Below are 26,489 nucleotides of genomic sequence, written 5' to 3'. Positions count from 1 at the left end.
TATTTTTCCTTCCCTTCCCCTATGTTCATCTGTTTTGTTTCTTAAACTCCACATATGAGTGAAATCATATGGCATTTGTCTTTCTCTGACTGACTTATTTCGCTTAGCATAATACCCTCGAGTTCCGACCAAGTCGTTGCAAATGGCAAGATTTCATTCTTTTTGATGGCTGAGTAACATTCCATTGTATATGTACACCACATCTTCTTTATCCCTTCATCAGTCGATGGGCATCTGGGCTCTTTCCATATTTTGGCTGTGGTGGACATTGCTGCTATAAACACTGGGGTGCGCGTACCCCCTTTGAATCACTATGTTTGTATCCTTTGGATAAATACCTAGTAGCGCAATTGCCGGGTCATAGGGTAGCTCTATTTTTAACTTTCTGAGGAACCTCCGTACTGTTTTCCAGAGTGGCTGCACCAGTTTGCACTCCCACCGACCGTGTAAGAGGGTTCCCCTTTCTCCGCACATAGACTGCTTTCCAGTTAGCTTGTCTATTATGGAGGAAAGGAAGGGGAGGAGGGGTGATAGTTTCAGAGGATAGAGATTAGAGGAACCAACGTAGGTTGGTTAATCGGACACTTAAGCATGTTTATATGTTAGTGGAGATTTGTCTGTGGACACCCAAAAGCTGATTAGTAACGTAATAAGGAAGGCTATTGAAATTTTCTCTAGTTTTTCAGTGAAATTGACTTGAGAGTGCTTAAAGCACTGCCTTAAGTCAGATGGTTTTGATTATTATAATTTTTTCCTGATTACGAGAGTAATTTATGATTGGTGACAAACAGTATTTAAACTTTACAGAAGTACAAGAAGTAGACAGTAAGCGTCTTCTGTCACCTCAGTGATAACTGCTATTAGCAGTTTGATCCATGCCACTCAAGGGTTTTGCCCTCCCCCGACCCCGGACCCTCTACCTACTGATGTTTACCTCACAAAAGCTGTGAGCTCATGTTGCTCTCTAGCACTCTTCACTTAATACTACAAGTCAGACAATAATTTAATCCTGGAACTAAGGTTAAAAAAAATTTTTTTTTTTAAAGCCAATAGATATCTCTACATCTTGGGCACTTAATAACAGGAGTAGCTATCCTCCATACTCAGGAATTTTATTTATAAACCCTCACCTATTGTTTGCTCTCCCTCTTTAGACTAGATGTAACTGAGGTTCAGGTAGCTCCAGTGATCATCTTTGTGATATTTCCATTTTGAGGAGAAACAATGTGGGGCTACGCGGTAAATATGAGCATTTAAAATTATATTTAAGAACCTGTGAAATATTCAGAAAAACAATACTGCATTGCTGATTTTCTCCAAAAAAAAAAAAAAAAAAAAAAAACCTCTGCACTATATTTGTGCTGATTCCATCTCTTTACCTTTTTTCTTCATTTTATAATTTGGTTATCCTATATACTGTGCACATTTTCCCACTATGTGTTGAAGGTATTACCATAGACAAGCAAATGACCTCATTTTCCCAAGACAAAATTAAATACAATAGTCGAACTATCTTTTATAGCATAAAATTTATCTCATACATTAAATGCTAAAACAAATAAATCCAGTATAACATTCTACACTTAAAACTTGTAACTCAGTATTAGGAAAGAAAAGTTGATAGTCTGCATTTTTAATAAACTACTGTGAGGTGAAGGTTCTCGTATTTGAACCTCATACAATGTTTTATTTTCTGCTTGGCTGCTGACTTCAGTACTTGAAAAAAGTTGGTTCTTTTTTAAGATTTTATTTATTTATTTGACAGAGAGACAGAGAGAGAGAGCACAAGCGGGGGGAGCAGGAGAAGCAGGCTCCCCGCTGAGCAGGGAGCCCGACGTGGGGCTCGATCCCAGGACCCTGAGATCATGACCCGAGCCGAAGGCAGACGCCTCACCGATTGAGCCACTCAGGCGCCCCGAAAAAAGTTGGTTCTTAAGAGGCCACTGTCATCAAATCAAGCTTTGCATAGGAAGAAATCTCACAGAGAGAACAAACTACTCTGTCACAACAACCTCAGTCCATAATACGGGCTAAGTGACTCCTACATGCCCACGGTGTCGAGAAGAAGAACGAGGGTGTCGACGGCTAACAAGTAACATTGATTCAGCACTTATTATGTGCCTACAGGTTTCTCCATCACCGCTTCATCTGACCCTCAGAATCGTCCTATTTAAAAAAAAAAAAAAATACTGTTTTATACATACACAAGAGCAAATCTATTTTAGCAAACACAGATTTAGGTTGATGGTTCTAGATTTAGAAGATTTCATGCCTAATTAATTTCATTATTTGTTTTAGATTAGCGGTGCTGGGAGAACCCTGATTCACATGGATAAAAATGTAATGGGCTGCCTTGTACAATTTTACAGCTCAGATATTTGCAGTCAGAAGGCAGAAAACGGTGTTTGTGAACAGACGCCAGGGCAGAGTTACAGTCCTCCTAATCGGTGATGGTGTGTTTTTCCAGAATTGGCAGGATAAGCATTCTCTAGATATCTGCGCGAAAACATGTTAACTCGATAACCCACGTGTAGATGACCTTTGACATAGTGAAACAGATGTAGGGTAAATCCCATTGTTATCTGTTAGCCGGTCACTGGTATAAAACCCTGCACGTATGTAAGGTTGGCCCAAACCTCTACGGCCCTGTATGACCTCTGAGTAACACCATGAGGCTCTGTGGAAGTCTGGGAAAGCGCAGCTCTGACCTGGTTACTCCTTTAGGCCGTGCGCTCCAGATTCCTACGGTCTTGCGTGCTGTCTGCGGTGGGAGAGATGCAATGTCACCGTACGAGGCTGACCTGCTGTATCCCTTAGGGTGCCAGTGTTCTGTCACCTGGACTCCCCACAGGACTAAAGATCCTCCTGGCAATAATGAGCTGCCAGAAGTCAGCAACTAGTGTTTCTGAAAAACGTCCTCATCTTTACACCCTAATATTTGAGTGTGTCTTTGCTAAAGCCTCACACAGTTGGTGGTAAGAAATTATTTGAACTGATGATTCACGGTGTGAATAAAGCCCTTCGTCCTGGAACTCCAGGCTGGAAACTACGCACACAATGGGCGGGTTTCCTCTCTGGCGTCATCACTCGATAAATGGTTAAGCTTTGTCAGCGCTCCACGGGAACCGTGAGACTGTGATAGGAGTTTACTGCCGTGCGCGCAGGGAGGCCACCTTCCCAACTTAACTACACTGTGAGTTCTTTGTTAGTCTTACTGTTATTATCATTCCCACTTTGATAGCATACCATTCAGATGTTGAAACTTTAACAGGCTACCCACCCATGGATTTGAGAAGTTTGAGAGTCAGTGTTCCCCTATCAAATGTGAGTTAAGTGACTCGTCTTGACCTCAAATTCAAGTTGTAACTAATATCCGGTACTAAAAGTAAAAGGGAAAACACTTAAATGGTAGAATATCCAGTGATTTTTATCAAATTATATTAATCTGAAGCAATAAAGGAATAATTTGTTCTACTTTTTTATAGGTAGCTCACAGGACTAAAAGTGAATGGTATTTTGGAGACTCCGTTGAACTGTTTCATGTTTTGACTGGCAGTTTAGTAATTCTGTAGATATCGTATCTTTCTATGGATAGTAAACAGAAGTAGGCAAATTTCCGCTAAAGGTTTTCATTTCTTATTCGCAGATGTCAGGTAACACTATGAGTAAGGGCCATCCGGTGAGGTATCGATCCCCCCATCTGACCCGAGTTTTAATTTGATCCAACGGTTCTGCAGCCCCTACGCTGCATAATGAAACAATTAAGAAAAGTAATGGAGTAATGAGCATGTACTATAATTATCTGAAGCAGGAGAAAAGCATATGGAACAAAAGCCAGTAAGTCTATATTCCTTAAAAGGAAAAAATACGCCCATGTGAATTAAATACACAGAGAACACACTGGCGTACTTATTTTGCCTCTGTGCCTGGTGGCAAAATTTCTCAAGTGAGGGTCTCCTTAAAAGTTTGAAATATACCACAACTTCTTTATCCATTCATCAGTTGGTGGGCCCCTGGACTCTTTCCATAATTGGCCTATTTTTGCTAATGCTGCTACAAGCATCGCGGTGCATGTATCCGTTCAGATTACTATTTCTGTATCCTTTGGGTAAATACCTAGTAGAGCAATTGCTGGGTCTCAGGGTAGTTCTATGTTTCACTTTCTGAGGAACCTCCATACTGTTTTCCAGAGTGGCTGCGCCAGTTTGCATTCCCACCAACGGCACAGGAGGGGCCCCCTTTCTCCGCATCCTCGCCAACACCTGTTGTTTCCTGTGTTGTTGATTTTGGTCATTCCGACTTGTGTGAGGTGATACCTCGTTGTAGTTTTGATTTGTATTTCCCTGATGATGAGTGATATCGAGCATCTTTTCATGTGTCTGTTGGCCATCTGTATGTCTTCTTTGGGAAAATGTCTATTCATGTCCTCTGCCCACTTTTAATTGGATTATTTGTTTTTTGGATGTTGCGTTTTATACACACACACACACACACACACAGGAATACTACTCAGCCATAAAAAATGATGAAATCTCTCCATTTGCAACAACGTGGATGGAGCTAGAGAGTACTGTGCTAAGCGAAATCAGTCAGTCAGAGAAAGACAAATACCATATGATTTCACTCGTATGTGGAATTTAAGAAACAAGTGAACGTGGAGGGGGTGGGGAAGAGAGGAAAACCAAGAAACAGACTTTTTTTTTTTTTTTTTTAAGATTTTATTTATTTGACACAGAGAGAGACAGCGAGAGCAGGAACACAAGCAGGGGGAGCGGGAGAGGGAGAAGCAGGCTTCCCGCCAAGCAGGGAGCCCGATGCGGGACTCGATCCCAGGACCCTGGGATCATGACCTGAGCCGAAGGCAGACGCTTAACGACTGAGCCACCCAGGCGCCCAAGAAACAGACTTTTAACGATAGAGAACAAACCGATGGTTACCACAGGGGAGGTGGGCGGGGGGAAATGGGTTGAATAGGTGACGGGCATTAAGGAGGGCGCTTGTCAGTGATGAGCACCGGGGGTTGTATGGAAGTGTTGAATCACTAAACTCTACACCTGAAACTAATATTACACTGTATGTTAACTAACTGGAATTTAAACAAAAACCCGAGGGGGGAAAAAAAAAAGTTTGAAGTAGTACTTAAGACGTAATGTTTTGGCTTAAGGGGAAAAGCCTTCACAAAAAAAAAAAATACGGTATTTAAGGAGTAAACTGTCCCTTGATGTCAAATATTCACTCATGGCGGAGGACTCCCTTCTTCCTACATAAGATAAATAAGTTAGAAGTTCGATGGGAGCCTGGGTGGCTCAGATGGTTAAGCCTCTGCCTTCGGCTCAGGTCATGATCCCAGGGTCCTGGGATCGAGTCCCATATCGGCCTCCCTGCCCAGCGGGGAATCTGCTTCTCCCTCTGCCCCTCCTCTCCCCTGCTCATGCTCTCTCTCTCTCTGTATCTCTCTGTCCCAAATGAATAAAAAGAAAGAAAGAAAGAAAGAAAGAAAGAAAGAAAGAAAGAAAGAAAGAAAGAGAAAAAAAAATAAGTTAGAAGTTCGAAAAAAAGTATGTTTGGGCTTACTTTAAAAACAGGGAAAACCATAAAACAAATAGAAGAGTGGGCTCTAGCGGCCATAATTAAAATATCAAACATACAGAAAAACAGGAGAAAGACAGTCCTCTCCTCCAAACGGGAGTATTTTTGTTGTTGTTGTTCTGAACGATTCATGAAAGGAATTTCAGTAACTTAGAAAGAGAATACATCTAGCCGATTTATTCCAAACTAATTCTCAAACAACTTCATGCTTGTGAAATCAAATGTTTCCAGTTGAAAATTTCACGTGGTTTTGCATGTAAAAAGTGCACCAGAAAAGACAAGGCGTGAGAATGAATTGTTAACGTTTTTAGATGAGCATACAATCAACTTTCCATATACTCACTGAATATCAAACTTGCAAAACAAAACTTTCTAGGTAATTAATCTCTAAAGATAGGCATGAAATATTTAAACCACAGGTAACCAAGTACATGTATATGTTAATAAAATACTTTTAATCAATGCTAAGGGCAGGTGTCATTTAATAGTGGACCCAAATCAATTAAATGACATTTTAATTTTTTTGGTGGGAATGGCATATTCACAACTCCATGTCTCACAAGTCGACATTTACATATCTTACTCAGTTGTCTTAATGACTTTAAGCAGTTTCATTTATTCTGGGGCACAAACTTAAGTCGCTTTTAATAAATTTTGTACTTCTGTGGAGTAGATTGTACTTCAAATCTTATTTTCCTTAGAATTGGTTCTTTAACTTAATGAGTATATGCAAAAGGGTGTATTCTTTCATTATTTCTTTTCTTTCAGAAAGAGCAACGTAACCCTCTATGATTGTACTTTCTATCTTTGGGGACTGGTCCAGATTCGCTGAAGCAAACTTAAATGTAAATCATCTTTCTTGCTAAAATTTAATTGACAGTGTTAGGGAGAAAAAGTCACCATTACTACCAAAGGTCTGAACGTTTCCTGCATATAACTTTGGAATTACTGCTACTCACATAACTGTTTAGGTCTCACTTGGGTTTACACAGAAAGAGGGCCTTGCACTCAAACAAGCCAATGAGTAACAAGATGTAATCATTTAAACTAGAATTGTTAGACCACAGTTATCAGGTTACTTAGTCCTTTCTTCAAATGTCATCAAAATAACGGAGAATGAAGAGACTTTTGAAAAATTGCCACCTCTTGTTGCTGCTATTAAATGAAAGGAGAGAATATACTTGTTCAGTATTTATATAAGGATTATGCATATAACAGCAAATAGACTATTTCAATGTTTAAATCAATCCTTAGTTTTCACCTTTAAATATCACACTACTTACATGTTCCATCATAAGGTGTTTTTGCAACATGGCCATTTCTTTCCTAAGTTCACTCTGTTCACCAGTAAGAAAATTTTCCCGATTCTTCTCTAAGTCTTCCACACTCTAAAACAAAAAGCCTAGTCCAGTTACAAACCACCATTTTTCTTCCTATGTTCAAAACATGCAAAATTAAATTTCAAAAGTACTACAATTTTTTAATAGTCCAGTGATGGCCATTATCTATTTGAAATAAAAAAAAAAAAATTCTAAATCACACACGTAGACAAAAACATTCACTAAGGAAAAATTTAAATATCAGATTCGAGTGAAATATTATTATTATTATTATTAATTATTAATTATTATTATTTTAAGTGGGCTCCACTCCCAACACGGGGCTTGAACTCACAGCCCTGAGATGAAGACCCGAGCTGAGATCAAGAGTTGGACGCTTAACCGACTGAGCCACCCAGGTGCCCCAAAATAGCCTTATTTTAGGAGACACAATTACAGTACACTTTGCTCAAACGTCAAGCAGTTAAGGTCGAGGTCAAAATGGACCCCCAAATAGAAAAGGACTGGGAGTCCATATCAACGAATGCTATAATTTTGAAATCCAGTAATAAGCTTTCTAACACCAGGTAATAACACATTTATTATCAGTAATAGTCAGCGTAACATGATTTCCTTAGAGGGAATAAAATGATCTGCGATGGGACCTCTTCAAGTTATGAAAAACACAACCTACGTTGTAAATTTTGCCATTCATTCAACAGGTGGTGAAATAGTGCATACCGTGTAGAAGGTACCGCGTTGAGTACTGTGGAGGAATTTAGAAATGAATACACAGTCTCTTCCATAGTCCCGTGCCAAGAGCAAACATAAACAGAAATGAGACAGAAATTTTATGATAGTTACAGAAGCACAACTTGTTGCGGCTACATAGCAGAAAAAGGAGATTAATGCCGACACGGTTGGCGAAAGAAAAAGATTTCAATAGGTGAGGATAAGGAAGTTAAAACCACTTCCAGGGGAAGGACATAAGCAAAGCGTGGAAGTTAATAGTTAGTTTAGACGAAGCATTTGTCAGGAAGGGTGGGACTAAAGACAGGATGTAGCAAACAAAGCTAAAAAGGGCATCATGTTATGGTGAATCTTTGAATATCTAAGACTTTAGAAGGGGAAACGACTGACAGGCTTTCAGGAGGGAAGAACAATCTCGTGGGAAGATAGTACCGCAGGCCTACGAAGGACGGAGAGATCAGATGAGAGAGCGTAACAGCAGGAGCGAGGGACGACGAGGTCCTCAACTAGGGCTGTGGGAATTCGGAGGAAGCAGTGGGAATTCGGAGAAAAAGCATTTAAAGTACCATTGCAGAGGTAAGTATCACACAGCCCGACAGTAACTGGAGGGGAAGGGGAAGGAAATGCAGGAGTCAAGGAAAACACTAAACTTCCAACCCTAAGTGGTTGCACTGGGCAGTAACATTTAGAAGAAATAATTTCTGTTACTTTATGAAACCTCCGCACCCATCAATAAAATGGTCTTCACAGAGCATTAGAGCAACACGCTCTCTACTTGGAAACAATTCTAATAGAACTATTTTGCATATGTGTCATTCTAAGATCCTTTAAAGAATACTTATTTTGAAATTATATTACTAGTGCTTAAACATTCCAGTTAGTTTAGAAGAGTGACTTTTTACCATGTACTTGAGCAAGATTGTTTAAAGAACAAATCACATGATCATCCCCAAAGCTGCAGAAAAAGTATTTGACAAAATTCAACACTCTCTCATGATAAAAACTCTCAACAAACTAGGTACCGTAGACACCTACGACAAGCCCACAGCTAACATACTCGATGGTGAAAAACTGAAAGCTCTTCCTCCAAGATCAGGAATAAGACAAGCTCGCCCAACCTCACTACTCCTACTCAACATAGTACCAGAAGTCCTAGCTGGAACAATTCGGCAATAAAAGGAAAGAGAAGACATCCAACCTGGAAAGGAAGAAGCCAAATTGCCTCCGTTCGCAGATAGCGTGATGTCATATGTAGAAAACCCCAAAGACTCCACACACGCAAAAATCCCTGTTCAAACTAATAAGTGAATTCAGCAAAGTTGCAAGTTATAAAATCAACATGCAAATGTCAGTTGTATTTCTACACACTAACAATGAGTCACGCAAAAGTGAAATCAAGAAAACAATCCCATTCACAACAGCGTCAAAAAGAGTAAAATACTTAGGGAAAAAAAATTAACCAAGGAGGTGAAAGCCTTGTACGCTGAAAACCACAAAGCACTGATGAAATTAAAGACAGCATACATGAATGGAAAAATTATCCCATGCTCACGGGTCGGAAGACTTAATATTGTTAAAAGGCCCATACCACACAAAGCGATCTACAGATTCAGTGCTCTCCCCATCAAAACCCCGATGCTATTTTTCTACAGAAATGCCTCTACAGAGCAATCCTACAATTCATGTGGATCCACAAAAGACTGTGAATGGCCAAAGCGATTCCAAGAAAGAACAACAACAACAAGCTGGAGCCATCACACTTCCTGATTTGAAAACTACATTAACAGAGCCACAGTAAGAAAAACAGTACGGTTCTAGCATAAAGACAGATGTATAGACCAATGGAACAGAACAGTGAGCCCGGAAATAAACTTCCACATATACAGTCAACTGATTTTTGTTTTGTTTTGTTTTTTAAGATTTTATGTATTTATTTGACAGAGAGAGAGTTAGCGATAGCGAGAGCAGGAACACAAGCAGGGGGGAGTGGGAGAGGGAGAAGCAGGCTTCCCGCCGAGCAGGGAGCCCGATGCGGGGCTCGACCCCAGGACCCTGGGATCATGACCTGAGCCGAAGGCAGACCCTTAACGGCTGAGCCAGCCAGGCGCCCCCCCACAGTCAACTGATTTTTGATGAGGGGGCCGAGGATACAAAATGGGGGAAAGATAGTGTCTTCAACGAATGAAGCTGGGAAAACTTTATGGTCCCCATGCAAAAGAGCAAAAGAGGGTGGGTAGGGCTCATGTTAAGTGTTCTTAGGACATTAAAAACAACAACGACAACAGCACTCTGACCAAAAACAGAAGGGGAATGTACAGGATTCCATCCACTCCCAAACGAGTATATAGCTGTGTGAAGAAGAGGTCCGTGCCACTGAGGATGATTCTCGCTAACGTGGAAATACGACTGAAGGTAATCTCAAGTCACAAGCTTACAGTCTTACTCTGGCTTTTTTCATTCTCCTACGTATCTGTGCTGTCTCTTGCAACTGTAAGTTGGCATATAAAGCCACTTTTAGTCACTTTAATAATTCTGCAAGCAAATATGCCATAAAATACTTATAAAATGCAACTGAAAGTAAAATTGGCTACTTGCTGTTTGAGAAACATTGGCGGCACAAAGAAAAGTAAATGACATCGAGAAATGATTTAAAGACTTCCTACTTTCAAACTATGTATTCATCACTACTCTCCTAAGAAAGGCGGACTCTGGAACAGAGAACCATGATTCAATTGTTAATAAAGGATCGGTTTCATGCACGATATGCACATTTCTTGGTAAAATCCCCAATCTACCAGTCCCTGTTTTGAGTAACACCCACGAAACCGTGAATGAATCTGAAAAGTAGAAGTACATTTAGCATTTATGTTAAATCAGAACAATGAATTCAAAATGGAAAATGCCTAATTAATTTTAATTGATTTTAGAGGCATAACCAAAATGCTTTTAACATGTATTAAGAAGGAAAGACAATTATTTTCTACTTCCATATACATATTACATTTTATGAGAATACACTGTGTTACCAAACTCAACGGACCTTCAAGAATTGCTCATACAACCCTTTAATTGCTTGCATTCTCTGGCTCTGAACCGTTCTAGAGTGTTGCAGAACGTTTTGTTGCTGTCGAAATATATTCTACAAATATAAAAGGGAAAAAAAAAGAAAAAAGCTGTGATGACCATCTGGGTAAAATTTAAAACTTAACAACAACAACAAAAATCTAGATTAAACCTGAATCGTTTTTTAAGTGAGTATTTTTTTAGTGTCTTCTCTTTTATCAAATATCGTGACCTAGTTTACATCGTCTGTGTTTACCAGTAACATACAAAAACACCACAATGGTCTTGTGTGCTGGTCACTAAGTAGGAAATTTCCTTTCTTAACAATATTCAAAACATATATCTTATTCTTGTTGATTTCAAAATCCACACACATGATCCTTCCAGTAATCCTCCCATGATCTTCCTGTTCCTCCACCAGTGATCTTGTTCTATCCCTACCTAGCCACTCACTTTCAGAGCCATAACCTTAGATTTTGTCAGCCCGATAACTGAAACATTTACATGACGTTACTAATAGCAAAGACTTATAGAGGAACTATGTACAGATACTGTTCTGAACCATTTCAAATAAGCTTATTATAGAGGAGCTCATTTAAATCCTAAAAACAAAAACAAAACCAAAAAAACCTGTAACTACTCTCATTATACTCCCTTTCATAGGTGAGGAAACTGAGGCTCAGAGAAGAGCAATTCGTCCATGGCTTCACAGCTAGCGATTAGAAAATCAGAACTGGATCCCAAACATTATCGTCCCAGTGTCCAGGCTCTTGACCACTGTACTACACTGTCTGTCCACTTTGCCCAACATTCCACCTCCACGTCCCTGCGTTTGTGGCTCGCTCCCTTTCATACTACAGCTCAGGACCCTAGCAGGATCCGACATCCACTGAATGGAACAGTTTTCATCGTCCCCTGTCTCCACCCTCTGTCCTCATTTCCCCCCCTTCCAGCTAAATCCGTGGCCAACGGTTATACCTACACCCTTGTTTATATACTTTGCCCCCTTCTCACTCTGTCGAGGTGCACGGCTGACCTCAGCCCAACCCTGGGAAATCCAGCTCTCCAGCGGCTCAGACACAGCCACAACCATGAGTACTAGTCTCATATAAATTTGTGATTGCTACGACACCAACCCGCATTGGACCGGAATGTTGCTTGGCAATGATATTTCCCTTGTCCGTTCACTGGCCCACTCTCAGGAAACAGTTCCAGGCCTCCTCCTCTGCCCTCGAGAAGCAACATCTCCTCCCCCATCCTTACTCCTAAATGTGATACAGGCCTGCCCGTTAAGAGCGAACCATGCCCTGAACTCAACGGCTCGTTCAGGAATGAGCAAACGACTGAAACTAGATTGTTGATAGCAGTCCAGGGGACTTTTCTGCCAGACCTATGGAGAAAGGTTATCTCCTCCGTACACTGGGGTTACTAACCTGGTAGTGAATCTAGGATTGTAAGGTGCTATCATGCCGACCCCGTGGAGAGGGCCTACTAGGGGATGGAGACAGAGCCCAGACGGCACTGCCTGAGGAACTGTTACCCGGACTCATTCAGCTGTACCTGGCGCAAAGCTCCCTTTGACTTCTTCAGATAAACCAAGGCATCCCTCTTTTGTACTTTGGCAAACGTCTGTCCCTTGGAACTGCAGGAATCCCAACCGAGAGAGGAAGTAAAGACCAAGGGCTTTTGTGAGTAGGATGTGCGCCTGTGCCTCTCTGATTTTTCTGGGATCGGGGCCCACACACGTAGCCAGCAATGGAAACAGGACTCTGGCTCAAATCTACAGGTCTGAGGTGCGGCCAGGCTCACCATTCCTACTTGAGACTCGGTTACGATAGATTAATGATAAAGCTAAGCCTGATACCAACAGCTAGTTTTTCCTCTTCTTCCTTGGCTTTCTGCACATCTATATCCCACTCTTGAAGCAAAGTTAGAAACTGCTGACAGTATTCGTGATAAAGCTTCTGCCTGTAAAACATGATAACGAACAGGGTCATACCTTCTATTGTTAAGAGAAAAGCAAACCCATTCAAAACCAAACTGACTGGGCATAAATGTCCTATAAAGGGAGAAGGGGATGATCACAGCTGAAATTTTCTGATGGAAAATAGCAAAATAAAGCCGATGGCTTACTCTCACTGCTAACTGTCACTCACCGCTAACTGCCTTAAGAGGGATGCTCTCCCGTATGCCTTCGCTCTTGAAAACTAAGGAAGATTTATTGCATTATAAGTTTTCCCCCAAAATGCATTTTATCTACAAGGGGTTTTGTCCTTATTTTTTCATTTTCGTCCGTTTGCTGAATAACATATAGGTTGTGGAATGATAAATAGGTTCAATGAGGGTATCGTATTCACTTATATAACGTTAACTCTCCCAAACAGTAATATTTCACTTCTTACCCACTGTGGCACAATAAAGATTCTGTACAAAAGAACAGTGAACCCAATAGGGATACATTTTAAAAATATTCAAATATAAGATTAATCTTTTCTGCATAATTGAATACAGCTAACTATCGTAAGACGCTTGCCTCTTATTCAGCTCGCATACTCCAAGAATGAATATAACTTTTTCGTATACCAAGAAAGCTCAATTACAATTTGAAAGGAGAAAAAAGGGGTTGTCTTTGTTGGCCTCTAGATAATACATCTCTTTCCAATTAAGGCGTGAACTTACAGGGCTAAAGGAACTATTTGCTGAGCTACAAATCAAGCCAAACGCATTTTTCAACAGAGACTCCGACAGAGAGAGGATGACAGCATTATTCTGAATTAATCTGTAACCACACATACTAAGAAACTGCACACAGCTTCTGGCTCCAGAAACCAACAACGTTACCTTTGCTCTTCCTGGGTTTTCCAAACACGCTCAATTTTCTGGTTAATGTTTTTGACAGAAGCTCTGGTGTCCATCATGCATCTTCTCCTCTTTTCATAAAGAAGCTTTCTAATGTCACCTATATTAAACATACACTTATTGACATTTAATGCTGAAAATCCTCTTTTGCAGCTTATTCAAGACAACACAGGCAATACTGGTTCAGCAGCACTGGAAAGAAAATTAGCATCTTTTTAAAAGGCCTCACATCAGAAATCAAGATTATTCGCTTCTTTTTTTTCACCTGTGAAATCTTTCAGTTACTAATATCTGAATCCTAATTTTTTGTTGTTGTTGTTGTTTTTGCCTGCACACACCTTTTTACTTAACTTATCCTGGAAAAAGAGCTAATAAACAAAAGTTACTACCTCCCAAAATGTGTGAAATAAAAATGGGGGGTGGGTTTTCCTCAATGACAGTCTTTTAATTTTCTCATGAAAAGACAGTTGTACAGGCCGGTCTTTAATAAATTTATAAAATATCCTCCGAATCGAAGGACTCATTGAGATGGATTCTTGCTAGAAGTCGATATATAAAACACACTTTATCATTCTGTTTTAAAAGTGTCCCAAAGGGATAAAAATAAATAAATGAAAAGAGAAGAAAGGGGTGTGTGTGTGTGTGTGTGTGTGTGTGTGTTAATTTAGTCAATGAGGATTTTAAGTATATTTGAGTTAAAAGACCGTGGAGAGTTGAAGGAAATAAAAGAACTTATTCAAAAACACTTCCTAAATACGTTTTTTAGTAAACAAATGGAGTTTTCCTTACCGCATTTTTAAAAAGCAGCTTTGCAATTAGTAAAATTTTTAATATTTCAAAAAAAAAAAATGCTTTCCTAAGCATATGACTGTATGTTCCGCATCGGCCATCACTAGCTGTTTTCCAGGGACCAGGAAAAGGCGCACTGTTACACGACCACTTTATATATCCCGTTTGCCACGTAGAATAATCAACTTATGAGACAGCTCACACACCGAGAACCTCGGCACCGCCAAACAGAGCAAAGCTTTCAATACATACCTGCTTGTATGACTGATCCGTGCAGAGGACTCAAAAATTGACTCGGACTCTTTACTAAGAGTCTTGCCCTGTAACCCGGTTAATGTTTAAGTGACACCTGACAGAACAGCTGAAAACTTTTAGGTTTATTGGTTCTGATCACACGTTGCTAGCGTGCTGGCAAAGTGGTCTTTAGTTTTCCACTGCACAGTCTATTAGTGTAAAAGCATCATGACAAAGACTTATTTTACAGGCCTCCATTTAAACTTCCGCACCAAAGAAAATAGATAGAAAAGTCAAGGAAAATAGCTACAATGAGAAAATTAAAAATTGACATTAAAAACCGATGTATCACTCACTCTGGGACACGAAGTGGAAGAGAGATTATTTCGTGCCAATTCTTCTGATATCCCCCACAGTCCATCAAATGTACCCATGTATAAAATAAAAGCATCACTCTTAGCTCACCACTGGCAGCCCCAGTCTCTGCACATCCACAGTAAAAAGGGGAACTAAGGAAATCTATGAAGCCAAATCACGCTAAATACTCAAGGAAAATCCTGTCTCTGAGAACAAGGCATTAAATAACAGTGTTGTAGCCCACTGATTAACATTTCTTGTTAATGTGTGTTCTATGGCTCAAAACAACGTACTTTCGCTGAAAAAGCTCCTAAATCATACCTTCAAATCTTTCCAACATGTTCTGCAATTCATTCCTGTAAAGAAATGACATTAGGTATTTAATGAAGGGTACCTAAGACAGCACGCATGTTTTGGACGAAATATGGCGTGCCAAGGGCTTCCCATACGTCACATACTCGTTACCTGAGCCAACCTTTATTTTTCTTAAAGTACCTTATGGGTCAGGGGGAAATTACTTTAAACGCGTTACCCCACATCTTCCTCAAACGTTACTGCAGAAGGCCTTCTTCCCCCGTAGTATTCAGTTAGTGGACTGTTTCCTGCGTTGAAATAAAAGCGGAAAACATTTTAAAACGAAGTATGGTGGTGGGCACTAAGGAGGGCACGTGATGATGTGATGAGCACCGGGTGTTATACGCAGCTAAGGAATCACCGAACGTTCTGTCGCAAACTAACGATGCACTACATGTCGGCTAACTGCATTTAACTCTGAAACAGTAAAATGAAGTATGGCATTTTGATCCGTTTTCAGGGAGCAATACCTTCCCCGTGGAGTTTTTTAGGGCTCCGTCTCGCAAACAAAAGTTTTCTTAAGGCAGGCCCAGGAAAGGGAGCATGCGTGTGCAAGGCCAGACGACACTAGATCAGGGACCAGGACCATGCGACGGAGACGGTGTTACAGGCCCTTCCAGGTTAATGCCAGAGTACATCACCCAGCCGGCGCGAGGTATTTGGGAAAGAAGGACTGCGGGGGAGCAGAAGAGCTGCGATCTAAGCCTCGGGAATCCTGGTTTGGGACAGGAGGATCAAGTGGGCCACCTCTGGTACCTGGAACTGCTTTACACACACACACACACACACACACACACACACACACCACACGCAGAGACAGACAGACACACAGAGAGACAGAACAGACACCCCCCCCCACACACACACCACACACAGAGACAGACTGACAGACACACAGAGACCGAGACAGACAGACAGACACACACACACGAGGATTTTACTGTTTACAACGCCGAGGACTCCGAAGCGGTGGCCTGCCCCGCGTGCGTCATCAGCAAGCGCTGTATCTGCAAAAGGTGTCGGATAGGCAGTACCTTCAGCCTCCGGCCCCCTCAGCTCTCTTCTCTCTTGTCCCCCAGAGTCACGGGCTGCCGTACCCTGAGCCACCACCGGGGCCTTCGCGGCTCTGCCCAGGCGCTTCCTGCCAGCCGGCGCCATCCCGAGGAGGTGCCTTCTGAGCTCTCCTGCACGCTGTGGGCACAGACACGCGTTAAGGAAACGGGGGGACCCGGTCAGTGAGCGAGGCCAGGCAAGGGTCCTCTGCGCGGATCGGAGAGTGTGTGTGTCCTCGTGTCTCTTGCTGGACCAGGAGGGGACAAAGACGATGGGGACGGTGGACCCCTCCCTCCCCCCGCCCCCCGGCTCCGACCGAGCGCATGCGACCAGCCCCGGGACATCTGAGTGCCAGGACCTTCCGCCACACTCTGTCGCCCTACGCTGGGACAGAGGCCGTCCCCACCCCGAGGCCCCCGCGGGACAACGTGCTGGTCTGGAGGCCCAACCGTGGCCGGGACTAACGTCAAGTGTCCCCCTCCGCATGGACGGGGAATAAACCGTTCTGCACCTGTCCGGACCTGTCCGGGGACCGTCGGGTCTAGGGCGGCTCCTCGACACGCCATCTGGACCCCAGGACGGCCTCCGGGGACCAAACCGCCCTGCCGGGGGGCCGGGCAGGAGGGACAGACGCAGACGGACCCTCCTCACCAGGTGTGGCCCTCCCAGGAAGTGGGGACCGTCGGACCCGCTGCCTGCCCTGCCGGCCCCGCCCTCGGGGGCCTCGTCGTGTCCTGCCGGAGCCCCCGAGGACCCCGCGGGGACATCACCTCAGCGGCCAGCCCAGCCGCCGCTGCCCCACACCCTGGCCCCACCCTCACGTCTGAGGAGACCCCCGTGGCCACACAGTGCCGCCGGGCCCGCCTCCCCGACCCGCCTGGGCCTCCCTGAGGGTCCCCTACGCCTCACCCCCATCCTCTGTCTCTCTGTCCCTCCTCCCTCCATCCCTCCACCTGCACAGCGACCTCCACCCCACGTCCTCCGCGACGCTCCTCTGAGGGCCTCGCGCGGGAGAGGAGCTCGCCAGCCTCGCCTGGGCGGGGGCGTTGCTGATTGGCCGGCGCAGCGCGCATGCGGGAGGCGGGGCCTCGGCCGAGACACGCCCCCTGGACCAAACTGCCCCCTCCGGGCGCGCTGGTGCCGAGCATCGAGCATCGAGCGAGCATCGGGCATCGAGCGAGCATCGGGCATCGAGCGAGCATCGGGCATCGAGCGAGCATCGAGCGAGCATCGAGCATCGAGCGAGCATCGAGCGAGCAGCGAGCATCGAGCGAGCATCGAGCGAGCAGCGAGCATCGAGCGAGCAGCGAGCATCGAGCGAGCATCGAGCGAGCAGCGAGCATCGAGCGAGCAGCGAGCGAGCAGCGAGCATCGAGCATCGAGCGAGCAGCGAGCGAGCATCGAGGCCCCGGCTGGGCGGCTCCGGTTCGACCATATTCAAGGACGTTTCACGGGTCCTCTTCCTGGGAAATCACAAAAGGATACGGCAGTGTGGAACCACGTAGGTGCTCAAGCCTCCACCTTCCCGACGTGGGACACTTTTCACAGTTCCTGCGCAGTCTCCTCCCGGGGCCCTTCCCACCCACTGCCTCCGCTCGCAGAGGAAGAGCCATCCTGCTGCGTGTCCTGTGTCAACCAACCCCCTCCGTTTTCTACGGTTCGTTTTCTGGGTGGTCGGCTGGTCGGGGTTTGCTTCGTCTTAGAGACCCGTGTGCGTATCCTTGGCTGTCCTGGCCTCCTGCTGTGTTGCCTGGGGAGTACAATAAACTGTACCGCCTCCTGCCTGGTGTTCCGCCGCTTCCTTTTTCACCCAACATTGCGCCCTGACGGTGCCTGTACTATATTCCGCAGAGCCGTCCTGCTTTCGTCTTCCCTGCTGGAGCGCACACCACTGTGGAACCACTCCTCAACTCGTTCATCCGTTTTCTTGTCCGTGGACGTGTGGATACTTCCCACTGTAGAGCCCTTACAAGCAGGGACGCTGGCAATATTCCGGGGTCTGGCACACGTGCGATTGTGTTCTGCTGCGTTTAAAGGAGCCCAAGAGGGCGCCTGGGTGGCTCAGTTGGTTAAAGGAGCCCAAGAGTTTCGAGGAGTCCCACCAGCAGTGCACAGTGGTTCCTACTTCTCCACTTGCTTTTTTCCTCCCACGGAAAAAACAATCGTACCATCCTCCTTTATTGAATGGTGCATGCTTTCCCTGCCATCAGCCGTGCCATGTCTGTCATATGCCAACTTTCTCTATGTCCCTGATTCTGCTTCTCTACCCTGTTCCACCAGTCACTTCATTTATCCTGTGCCAAAACCACAGCTTGTGGTAGAATGAAGGTCCTAGGTCAGATCTGCCTAACTCCGAATCCTCGGGTATTGGCTTACACTATGATGCCTGAGATCCTTCGGTGATTCCTCAGAGCCTCCACAAGAGGGTCTACCCTACGTATGAGGGCCCTTAGCGTCTTGCCTGGTTTGACTCCCCTCTTAGGCTCTCCATCCAGAGCTTCTTGCAGTTTCCTCAAGCACGCCATTGCTGTTTCCTGCCACTGGGCCTTTGAACAAGCTCGACCAACTTCTCTGTCGAGTCTCGGTTGACACTCCTTCCTTTGCCTGCCACTGTGACTTGTGCCGCCTCTCTCCTCTCACGGTGCCGTGATCCAATCATCTGTGGGCTAATGAGACTGCACTGTTTTGCCTCGCTTTGACCATGCGGGAAACCTGTATAATTCTACCAACCAGATCTGGAGCTTACAGTTCATACGGGTCACTGTTTGCCCGTAAACAAAAACAACATTTCTGTGAGCTTTACTGCCCTTTGAAAGTATACATACCCCCGACCCATTTAATTATCTTAATAACCCTCTGGAAGGTGAATCGGTGTAAGGCCAGTTTATAATTTAAGCGCGGACAAGGATCAAAGGGTAGAAATGCTTGCCCCGAGTTTGCTGAGCTGCACAGTAGAGCTAGGACCAGACCTTTGGTATTTTGACCCATCGCTCTCCCCTGGCCCTCGCCTGTCGCTGCTCAGTGTCACTTCGCTGCTCTGGGAATAAACCACACCTTCAGCTGCAAATCATGATCTCCAGCAGTGTTTGTCTCTTCCAGTAGCAGAGAAAATGGTTTGAAGAGTGTCGCTGTAGACGTGGAAGTCCTTTTACAAGGTTGTTGCTTTCGATGTAAAGTTCAAAACAAGTTCATCGAGGAAGGTACTCCCTATGACATTTTGGAGTGCACCTAAACGTTGTGAAATGACAAACCCATTGAAGAGTTCGTGCAGACCAGACCAGGTGACAAGGAAAAGGGGTTATCCTCGGTAGAGCAAAGATCAGTAGCTCGACAACGACTTTCAGGTCCCAGATTTTCAGGGGCATTCTGATTCTTTGTGGCTGGCACGAGGACGGGAATCTGAATCTGTAAGAAGCTCCCACAAGGGATTTGGGTAATTAATAAAGACAGCGTAAGGAAAGTGCCGTGGTGGGTCCTGTACGTACCTAAGCATTCCATCCTTCACCCTTTCATCCTTACTAACAGAACCTTGACCCCGTTGCATATAGAGGTCAGCACATGGCCCGGTCCAGCTCCTGGGGTGGCCATGATGCTTGTCCCAGATGACCCCGGTGGCATTCCTAGGAGAGCTTCACGAACTGGAAAGACGCAGCTGGTTTCCCCCTTTGAGCTGTCCCCTTTGTCTGGCCCGCAATACAGATCCAATGCCTGTGTCCTTGGAGACAAAAGCCACAGTTAAGGATAGAGGGACAAGAAGAAAGAAGATCCTGGCTCCTTGAGCTGTGGTACCAGCGCTGAATTATGGATTCCTACTGTGTGTTAAAAATGCAGTAAAATGCAATTCATAATGATAGAGCGGTACGTACCCGAAATTTATTTTTACCCAACTTGTATCAGCTGTGGCAGACTATTACTGCAACATTTAAACCCAAACATGTATAATGACCCAAAACTACTTCGTTTAGGGCGCCTGGGTGGCTCAGTCGTTGGGCGTCTGCCTTCGGCTCGGGTCGTGACCCCGGGGTCCTGGGATCGAGCCCCGCGTCGGGCTCCCTGCTCGGCGGGAAGCCTGCTTCTCCCTCTCCCGCTCCCCCTGCTTGTGTTCCCTCTCTCGCTGTGTCTCTCTCTGTCAAATAAATAAATAAAATCTTAAACCAAAAAACAAAAAACAACTACTTCGTTTATTTCTCCTGTAACATTTCCGGGAAAGTGAATATGTCCTCCTGGTGGGCATTATCCATGCACTTCTACAGGGACCCAGGCTGTCAGAAAGTCTGCCACGTCCAACACGTGGCTTCCACGTTTGCCCCGGAGGCGGCCTGCTTTGCGGTTTGCTAGAAGGGGAAAAGAGCAGAGAGGTGCACCAGGTATGAGGTTTTTACGAGTTAGGTCCGGCAGCGGCACACATCATTTCCGCTGACATCCCATTGCCTAGATCTCAGCCACACAGTCACGTCCAACAGCAAGGAAAGCTGGGAAATGATGCCTAGGTTGGGGGCCCGGGAAGAAGAGGCACGCAAGGGTTTAGGTGGTGAGCTGAAAGTCCCTGCAACCTGTGCCTTTTTGTAAAAGCAGTGTAAAACTTGACTACATTGGGTTTCCTTAAAGGGAAACTCACAAAAATGCTCAAAGCATGAACTGAAAGTCCAGCATGAAATTAAACGAGGCTGTCCCACTTACGGACTGTGAGACACTGAACTGATTTCTTGACTTCTCTAAGCCTCGCTGGCTTTCTCGCTACCTTAAAGGCATAACGATAGTATTTGTCTCATAATATTTTGGGTGAAATTAAGCGAAATAAAGCATAAAAACCCTTATGGGCACTCAGTGATATAAAGCGAGCACTCAAATATTAATAACAGTATAATGATATTAAGGTTCATAATTAATTCTATATAATTGTGATTATGTTATCATAATTACTATATTGCCATTATTATGGCCACCTTTTTTTAGTCACTGGTACGCAATTTCCTGAATATCAAACACTGAATGCAAACTAGTGCCCGCTCTATATTTCAAAGCATTAAAAAAATGAATTATTTTCATCATCAGGATTAAATATAACATTTCATTAACAAAGGTGGGTTTGGGACGGGAAATATATATCTCAAGTATACAAATTATTTAGGGTACGTCAAATGTCACAAGGGCATTCTTATTCTTTAGGCAGTATTTCTCCAAAAGAAGTCCGAGAAGACGACAGATGTTTGAATAAAAGCAAAAAAAAAAAAAAAAAAAAACCTATGTGCAGTCTGGTTGACCCCTCTCTTCTTTTTTTCCCTTCCACTCTCTTTGTTCTCCTTTGGCCTCCATAACTGCATACTCTGCTGTTATCCACTTTCATTCTGGAAATTTCTTTTCTTTTCTTTTCTTTTTAAGAAATTCAACTCACGTCTTCTATTAAAGGTTCTCATCTGACAAATATTAGTAAAGCTGTCCATTAAACTGTAAATAACTTTTTATTTTTTATTTATTTATTTATTTTTAAAGATTTTATTTATTTATTTGAGAGAGAATGAGATAGAGAAAGAGAGCATGAGGGGGGGAGGGTCAGAGGGAGAAGCAGACTCCCCGCCGAGGAGGGAGCCCGATGCGGGACTCGATCCCGGGACTCCAGGATCATGACCCGAGCCGAAGGCAGTCGCTTAACCAACTGAGCCACCCAGGCGCCCGTAAACTGTAAATAACTTTTTAAGTACAAAAATAGGCAGGTGATTTTATAATCTAAAAAAAGATTTTACATTTTCTTTCTTTCTTTTTTTTTTTTAATTTCATTTTATTATGTTAGGCTAGTCACCATACAGTACATCATTAGCTTTTGATGTAGTGATCCACGATCCATTGTTTTCGTATAACACCCAGTGCTCCGTGCAGTACGTGCCCTCCTTAATGCCCATCGCCGGGCTAGTCCATCCCCCCACCCCCCTCCCCTCTAAAACTCTCAGTTTGTTTCTCAGAGTCCATAGTCTCTCGTGGTTTGACCCCCCCCCCGCCGATTCCCCCCCCCTTCATTTTTCCCTTCCTTCTCCTAATGTCCTCCATGCTATTCCTTATGTTCCACAAATAAGTGAAACCGTAGGATAATTGTCTTTCTCTGCTTGACCTCTTTCACTTAGCAGAATCTCCTCCAGTCCCATCCGTGTGGATGTAAAAGTTGGGTATTCATCGTTTCCGATGGCTGAGGAATATTCCATTTGTATATATGGACCACATCTTCTTTATCCATTCATCTGTTGAAGGGCATCTCGGCTCTTTCCACAGTTTGGCTATTGCGGACATTGCTGCTATGAACACTGGGGTGCATATGGCCCTTCTTTTCACTACGTCTGTGTCTCTGGGGTAAACACCCAGGAGTGCGATTGCTGGGTCATAGGGTAGCTCTATTTTCAATTTTTTGAGGAACCTCCACACTGTTTTCCAAAGTGGCTGTACCAACCTGGAATCTGCATTTTAAATAAATGCTCCCGGTTGATCTCAACCCCACTAGAGTTGGAACCACTGTATTTGTCAAGGAGGACCTGACTGTCATCAACAATGGCAGCTCAACATCTCCATCTGGTGGCTTCATAACACCAGTGTGCTTTGCAAATGCAGTCCATGGTTGTTAGAAAACTATTAAAAATCTGAAAAACAGGAAGGAAACAGGAACAAAGGACACGAGTGGAGTATCTGCTCCATGAATAACCAAGACTGAGTTGTAACATCTTTTTTTTTTTTTAATTTTATTTTATTATGGTACGTTAGTCGTTAGCTTTTGATGCGGTGATCCACGATTCATTGTTTTCGTATGACACCCAGTGCTCCGTGCAGTACGTGCCCTCCTTAATACCCATCTTTTGACTTTTCCAACACCAAACTTGAACTTGCCTGTATGAAACGTTTGAGGGGAAATCAAACCGATGCATCTCAATTGTCATCCGGCTACACAAAAACACAGGTACTGGATGAATCCTATCTCTAGATCATTACACCACGTTTTGATTTCTTACAGTGGTGCCGGGAAGATTTCATGAATTTTCAAATTATCCTTCCAGACGTTAGCTAATAAAGAACATTCCACTTTCCAAAAATAACTTAATACAGAGCACTCTTAGTTAAGTTCTACCGTTAAGTCTTTCTTCTAATTATAAAAGCAATAAATATTCATGGTAGAATAACTTTTACAAAATGTAAAATCTACGGAGGAAGTGAGATTCATACTTCATTCCACTACCGAGACACACTATACAGTTTGAAATGGGGGGATACTATCTGCTTCCGTCCTTCCCCCTTCCTCTCTCTCCCTCTTCCCCGTCTATTAGTTTCTTTTAACGTTTCGCTTTTTTGTACCGGCCTTAATTTGCTACCAGCTCTGGGGTTTCTCTTTTTCCCCCTGTTTTTAATCACACATTTTACTTCTTTCATCTAAGATTCGGAAGCAAAGCTTCAATATTTTATTCAGTGCAATCCCACTTTCATACTGACTACTTCAAGTTAACAGGTTAATGCTAAGCCAGTGATGTATGTTTTACTTCTAATTCCCTTCCTTATACTGCTCAGCATTTCATTGGCTCTTGTAAGCATACCAGTGTGTTGGGTGAGGGATGGCTGACGATGACCGTCCAATGGCGGGGTGGGGAGGGGTAAGGATAGCCTCTTCAACAGGTGCCTCTGGGACAATGGTATATCCACATACAAATGAATGAAATTGGACCCTACAGTCGCACCATACACAGAAAGCCTAACTTATAAGAGCTAAAATTATAAAAGTCTTAGGATACAACGTAGTAGTAAAGCTTTGTGACCTTGGGTTTCTTAACTATTAGACCAAAAGCAACAAAAGAAAAAAAAAGTAGGCAAGTTGGCCTTCATCAAAACGAAAGTCCTTTTGCATTAAAAGACACTATTGAGAGAGAGAGAGAAAAAATATCCTACAAGATGGGAGAAAACATTGGCAAATCATATGTCTAGGGAGAGTCTAGTAACCAGATTATGTAAAGAACCCTTACAACTCCAACCAAATGGCAAAGCAAACAATAAAAATGGGAGAGGGATCTGAATACAGATTTCTCCAAGGAAGATATACAAATGGCCATCAGTCACATGATAATATGCTCAACATTACTCGTCATTGGGAATTGCAAATCAAAACCTAACAACAGCTGTTAACACCCATTAGGATGTCTAACATTAGGGGGAAAATAACAAATTGCTGTTGAGAATGTGGGGAAGTTGGAAGCCTTATACACTGCTGGTGGGAATTTAAAATGGTACAGCCACTGTTTTAAAAAAAAAAAAAACAGTTTGGTGAGGGGCGCCTGGGTGGCTCAGTCGGTTAAGCATCTGCCTTTGGCTCAGGTCGTGATCTCGGGGTCCTGGGATCGAGCCCTGTGGTGGGCTCCCTGCTCGGTGGGGAGCCTGCATCTCCCTCCCTCTCTCTCTCTCTGCATCTCCCCTTGCTTGTGCTCGTGCTCTCTCTCTCTCTCTCTCTCTCTCTCTCTCTCTCTCTGCATCTACCCCTGCTTGTGCTCGTGCTCTCTCTCTCTTTCAAATAAGTAAAATAAAATCTTTAAAAAAATAAAAAGAAGGGCGCCTGGGTGGCTCAGTTGGTTAAGCAACTGCCTTCGGCTCAGGTCATGGTCCTGGAGTCCCTGGATCGAGTCCCGCATCGGGCTCCCTGCTCGGAAGGGAGTCTGCTTCTCCCTCTGACCCCCCCGACCCTCCCCCCTCTCATGCTCTCTCTCTCTCTCTCTCTCATTCTCTCTCTCAAATAAATAAATAGAATCTTTAAAAAATAATAATAAAATAAAAAGAAGTAAAAACAGTTTGGTGGTTCCTCAAAAGCTTAAACATATAATTAGCATATGATGCAGCAGAGATATCCCCACCCCACCCCCCAATTTAAAACAGGCATTCAAAAGACACATGAACAGGTATGTTCATAGTAGCACTATTCAAAACAGCCAAAAGTGGAAGCAACCCAAATTTCTGTCAACAGACGAATGGGATAAACCTAAGGTGGAATAGCCATACAACAGAATATTATGCAGACTTAAAGGGGAATGTTGCAATGTAGATGGACTTTAAAATCATTGTTCTATGTATAAAAAGCCACACACAAAAGGTTACATATTGTGTGATTCCATTCATATGAAATATTCAGAATAAGCCAAGCCCTAAGGACGGAAAGTAGATTTGTGGTTGCCAGGGGTTGGGGGCAGGTGGGAGTGAGGAGTGACTGGGTATAAGATGGGTATAAGATTTCCTTTAGAACTTATGAAAATGTTTTGTTAAGAAGATAGAGGTGACGGTTTCACAACATTGCAAATTTACTTAATGCCACTGGATGGTATACTTTAATTTTTTTCTTTTTTTGCCTTAACTCGTTTTCTTAAATTTTATTTTGTTATGTTATATTAGTCACCATACAACACATCATTAGTTTTGGATGTAGTGATCCACGATTCATTGTTTTTGTATAACACCCAGTTGCTCCGTGCACTACGTGCCCTCCTTAATGCCCACCGCCGGGCTAGCCCATCTCCCTACGCCCCCTCCCCTCTAGAACCCTCAGTTTGTTTCTCAGAGTCCATAGTCTCTCGTGGTTCGTCTCCCCCTCCGATTCCCGCCCCCCTTCATTTTTCCCTTCCTTCTCCTAATGTCCTCCATGCTATTCCTTATGTTCCACAAGTAAGTGAAACCGTAGGATAATTGTCTTTCTCTGCTTGACCTCTTTCACTTAGCAGAATCTCCTCCAGTCCCATCCGTGTGGATGTAAAAGTTGGGTATTCCTCCTTTCCGATGGCTGAGGAATATTCCATTTGTATATATGGACCACATCTTCTTTATCCATTCTTCTGTTGAAGGGCATCTCGGCTCTTTCCACAGTTTGGCTATGGCGGACATTGCTGCTATGAACATTGGGGTGCACGTGGCCCTTCTTTTCACTACACCTCTGTCTTTGGGGTGGGAATGCAAGTTGGTACAGTCACTTTGGAAAACAGGGTGGAGGTGCCTCAAAAAATTAAAAATAGAGCTCCCCTGTGACCCACCAGTAAGAAAATATTTTAATTAAAGATAATGCTTCTTAGACCACTGTAATAAAGTGTTGAAGTATTTTGAAAAAAATACAAAACAAAA

General features: G+C 43.7%; 1 protein-coding gene across 2 annotated transcripts; it reads right to left on the bottom strand.

Annotated features, from left to right (window-relative positions):
• Positions 1-1,522: 1,522 nt before the first annotated feature.
• On the bottom strand, positions 1,523-20,390 carry LOC123850568 (synaptonemal complex protein 3-like). Of its 2 annotated transcripts, none has more exons than XM_064574690.1 (9): positions 17,853-20,390; positions 16,256-16,505; positions 15,493-15,562; positions 15,282-15,316; positions 13,563-13,680; positions 12,590-12,689; positions 10,699-10,797; positions 6,873-6,977; positions 1,523-2,166 (listed from the first exon to the last, which is right to left on the bottom strand). In XM_064574690.1, exons 2-9 carry the CDS (start codon positions 16,470-16,472, stop codon positions 2,137-2,139), a joined length of 774 nt encoding a protein of 257 aa, XP_064430760.1. In that variant the 5' UTR covers positions 16,473-16,505; positions 17,853-20,390; the 3' UTR covers positions 1,523-2,136. The 2 variants fall into 2 exon arrangements, with proteins under 2 accessions (XP_064430760.1, XP_064430759.1); XM_064574689.1 differs by lacking the exon at positions 1,523-2,166 and adding an exon at positions 5,504-6,744.
• Positions 20,391-26,489: the final 6,099 nt, after the last annotated feature.

This window comes from Mirounga angustirostris, unplaced genomic scaffold (genome assembly GCF_029215605.1).
Source record: "Mirounga angustirostris isolate CCGP_5_RB_7025 unplaced genomic scaffold, mMirAng1.0.hap1 SCAF_11, whole genome shotgun sequence".
Taxonomy (NCBI): domain Eukaryota; kingdom Metazoa; phylum Chordata; class Mammalia; order Carnivora; family Phocidae; genus Mirounga; species Mirounga angustirostris.
The sequence above is the reverse complement of the archived record's forward strand: the minus strand, read 5'-3'. Positions and strand labels throughout refer to the sequence as shown.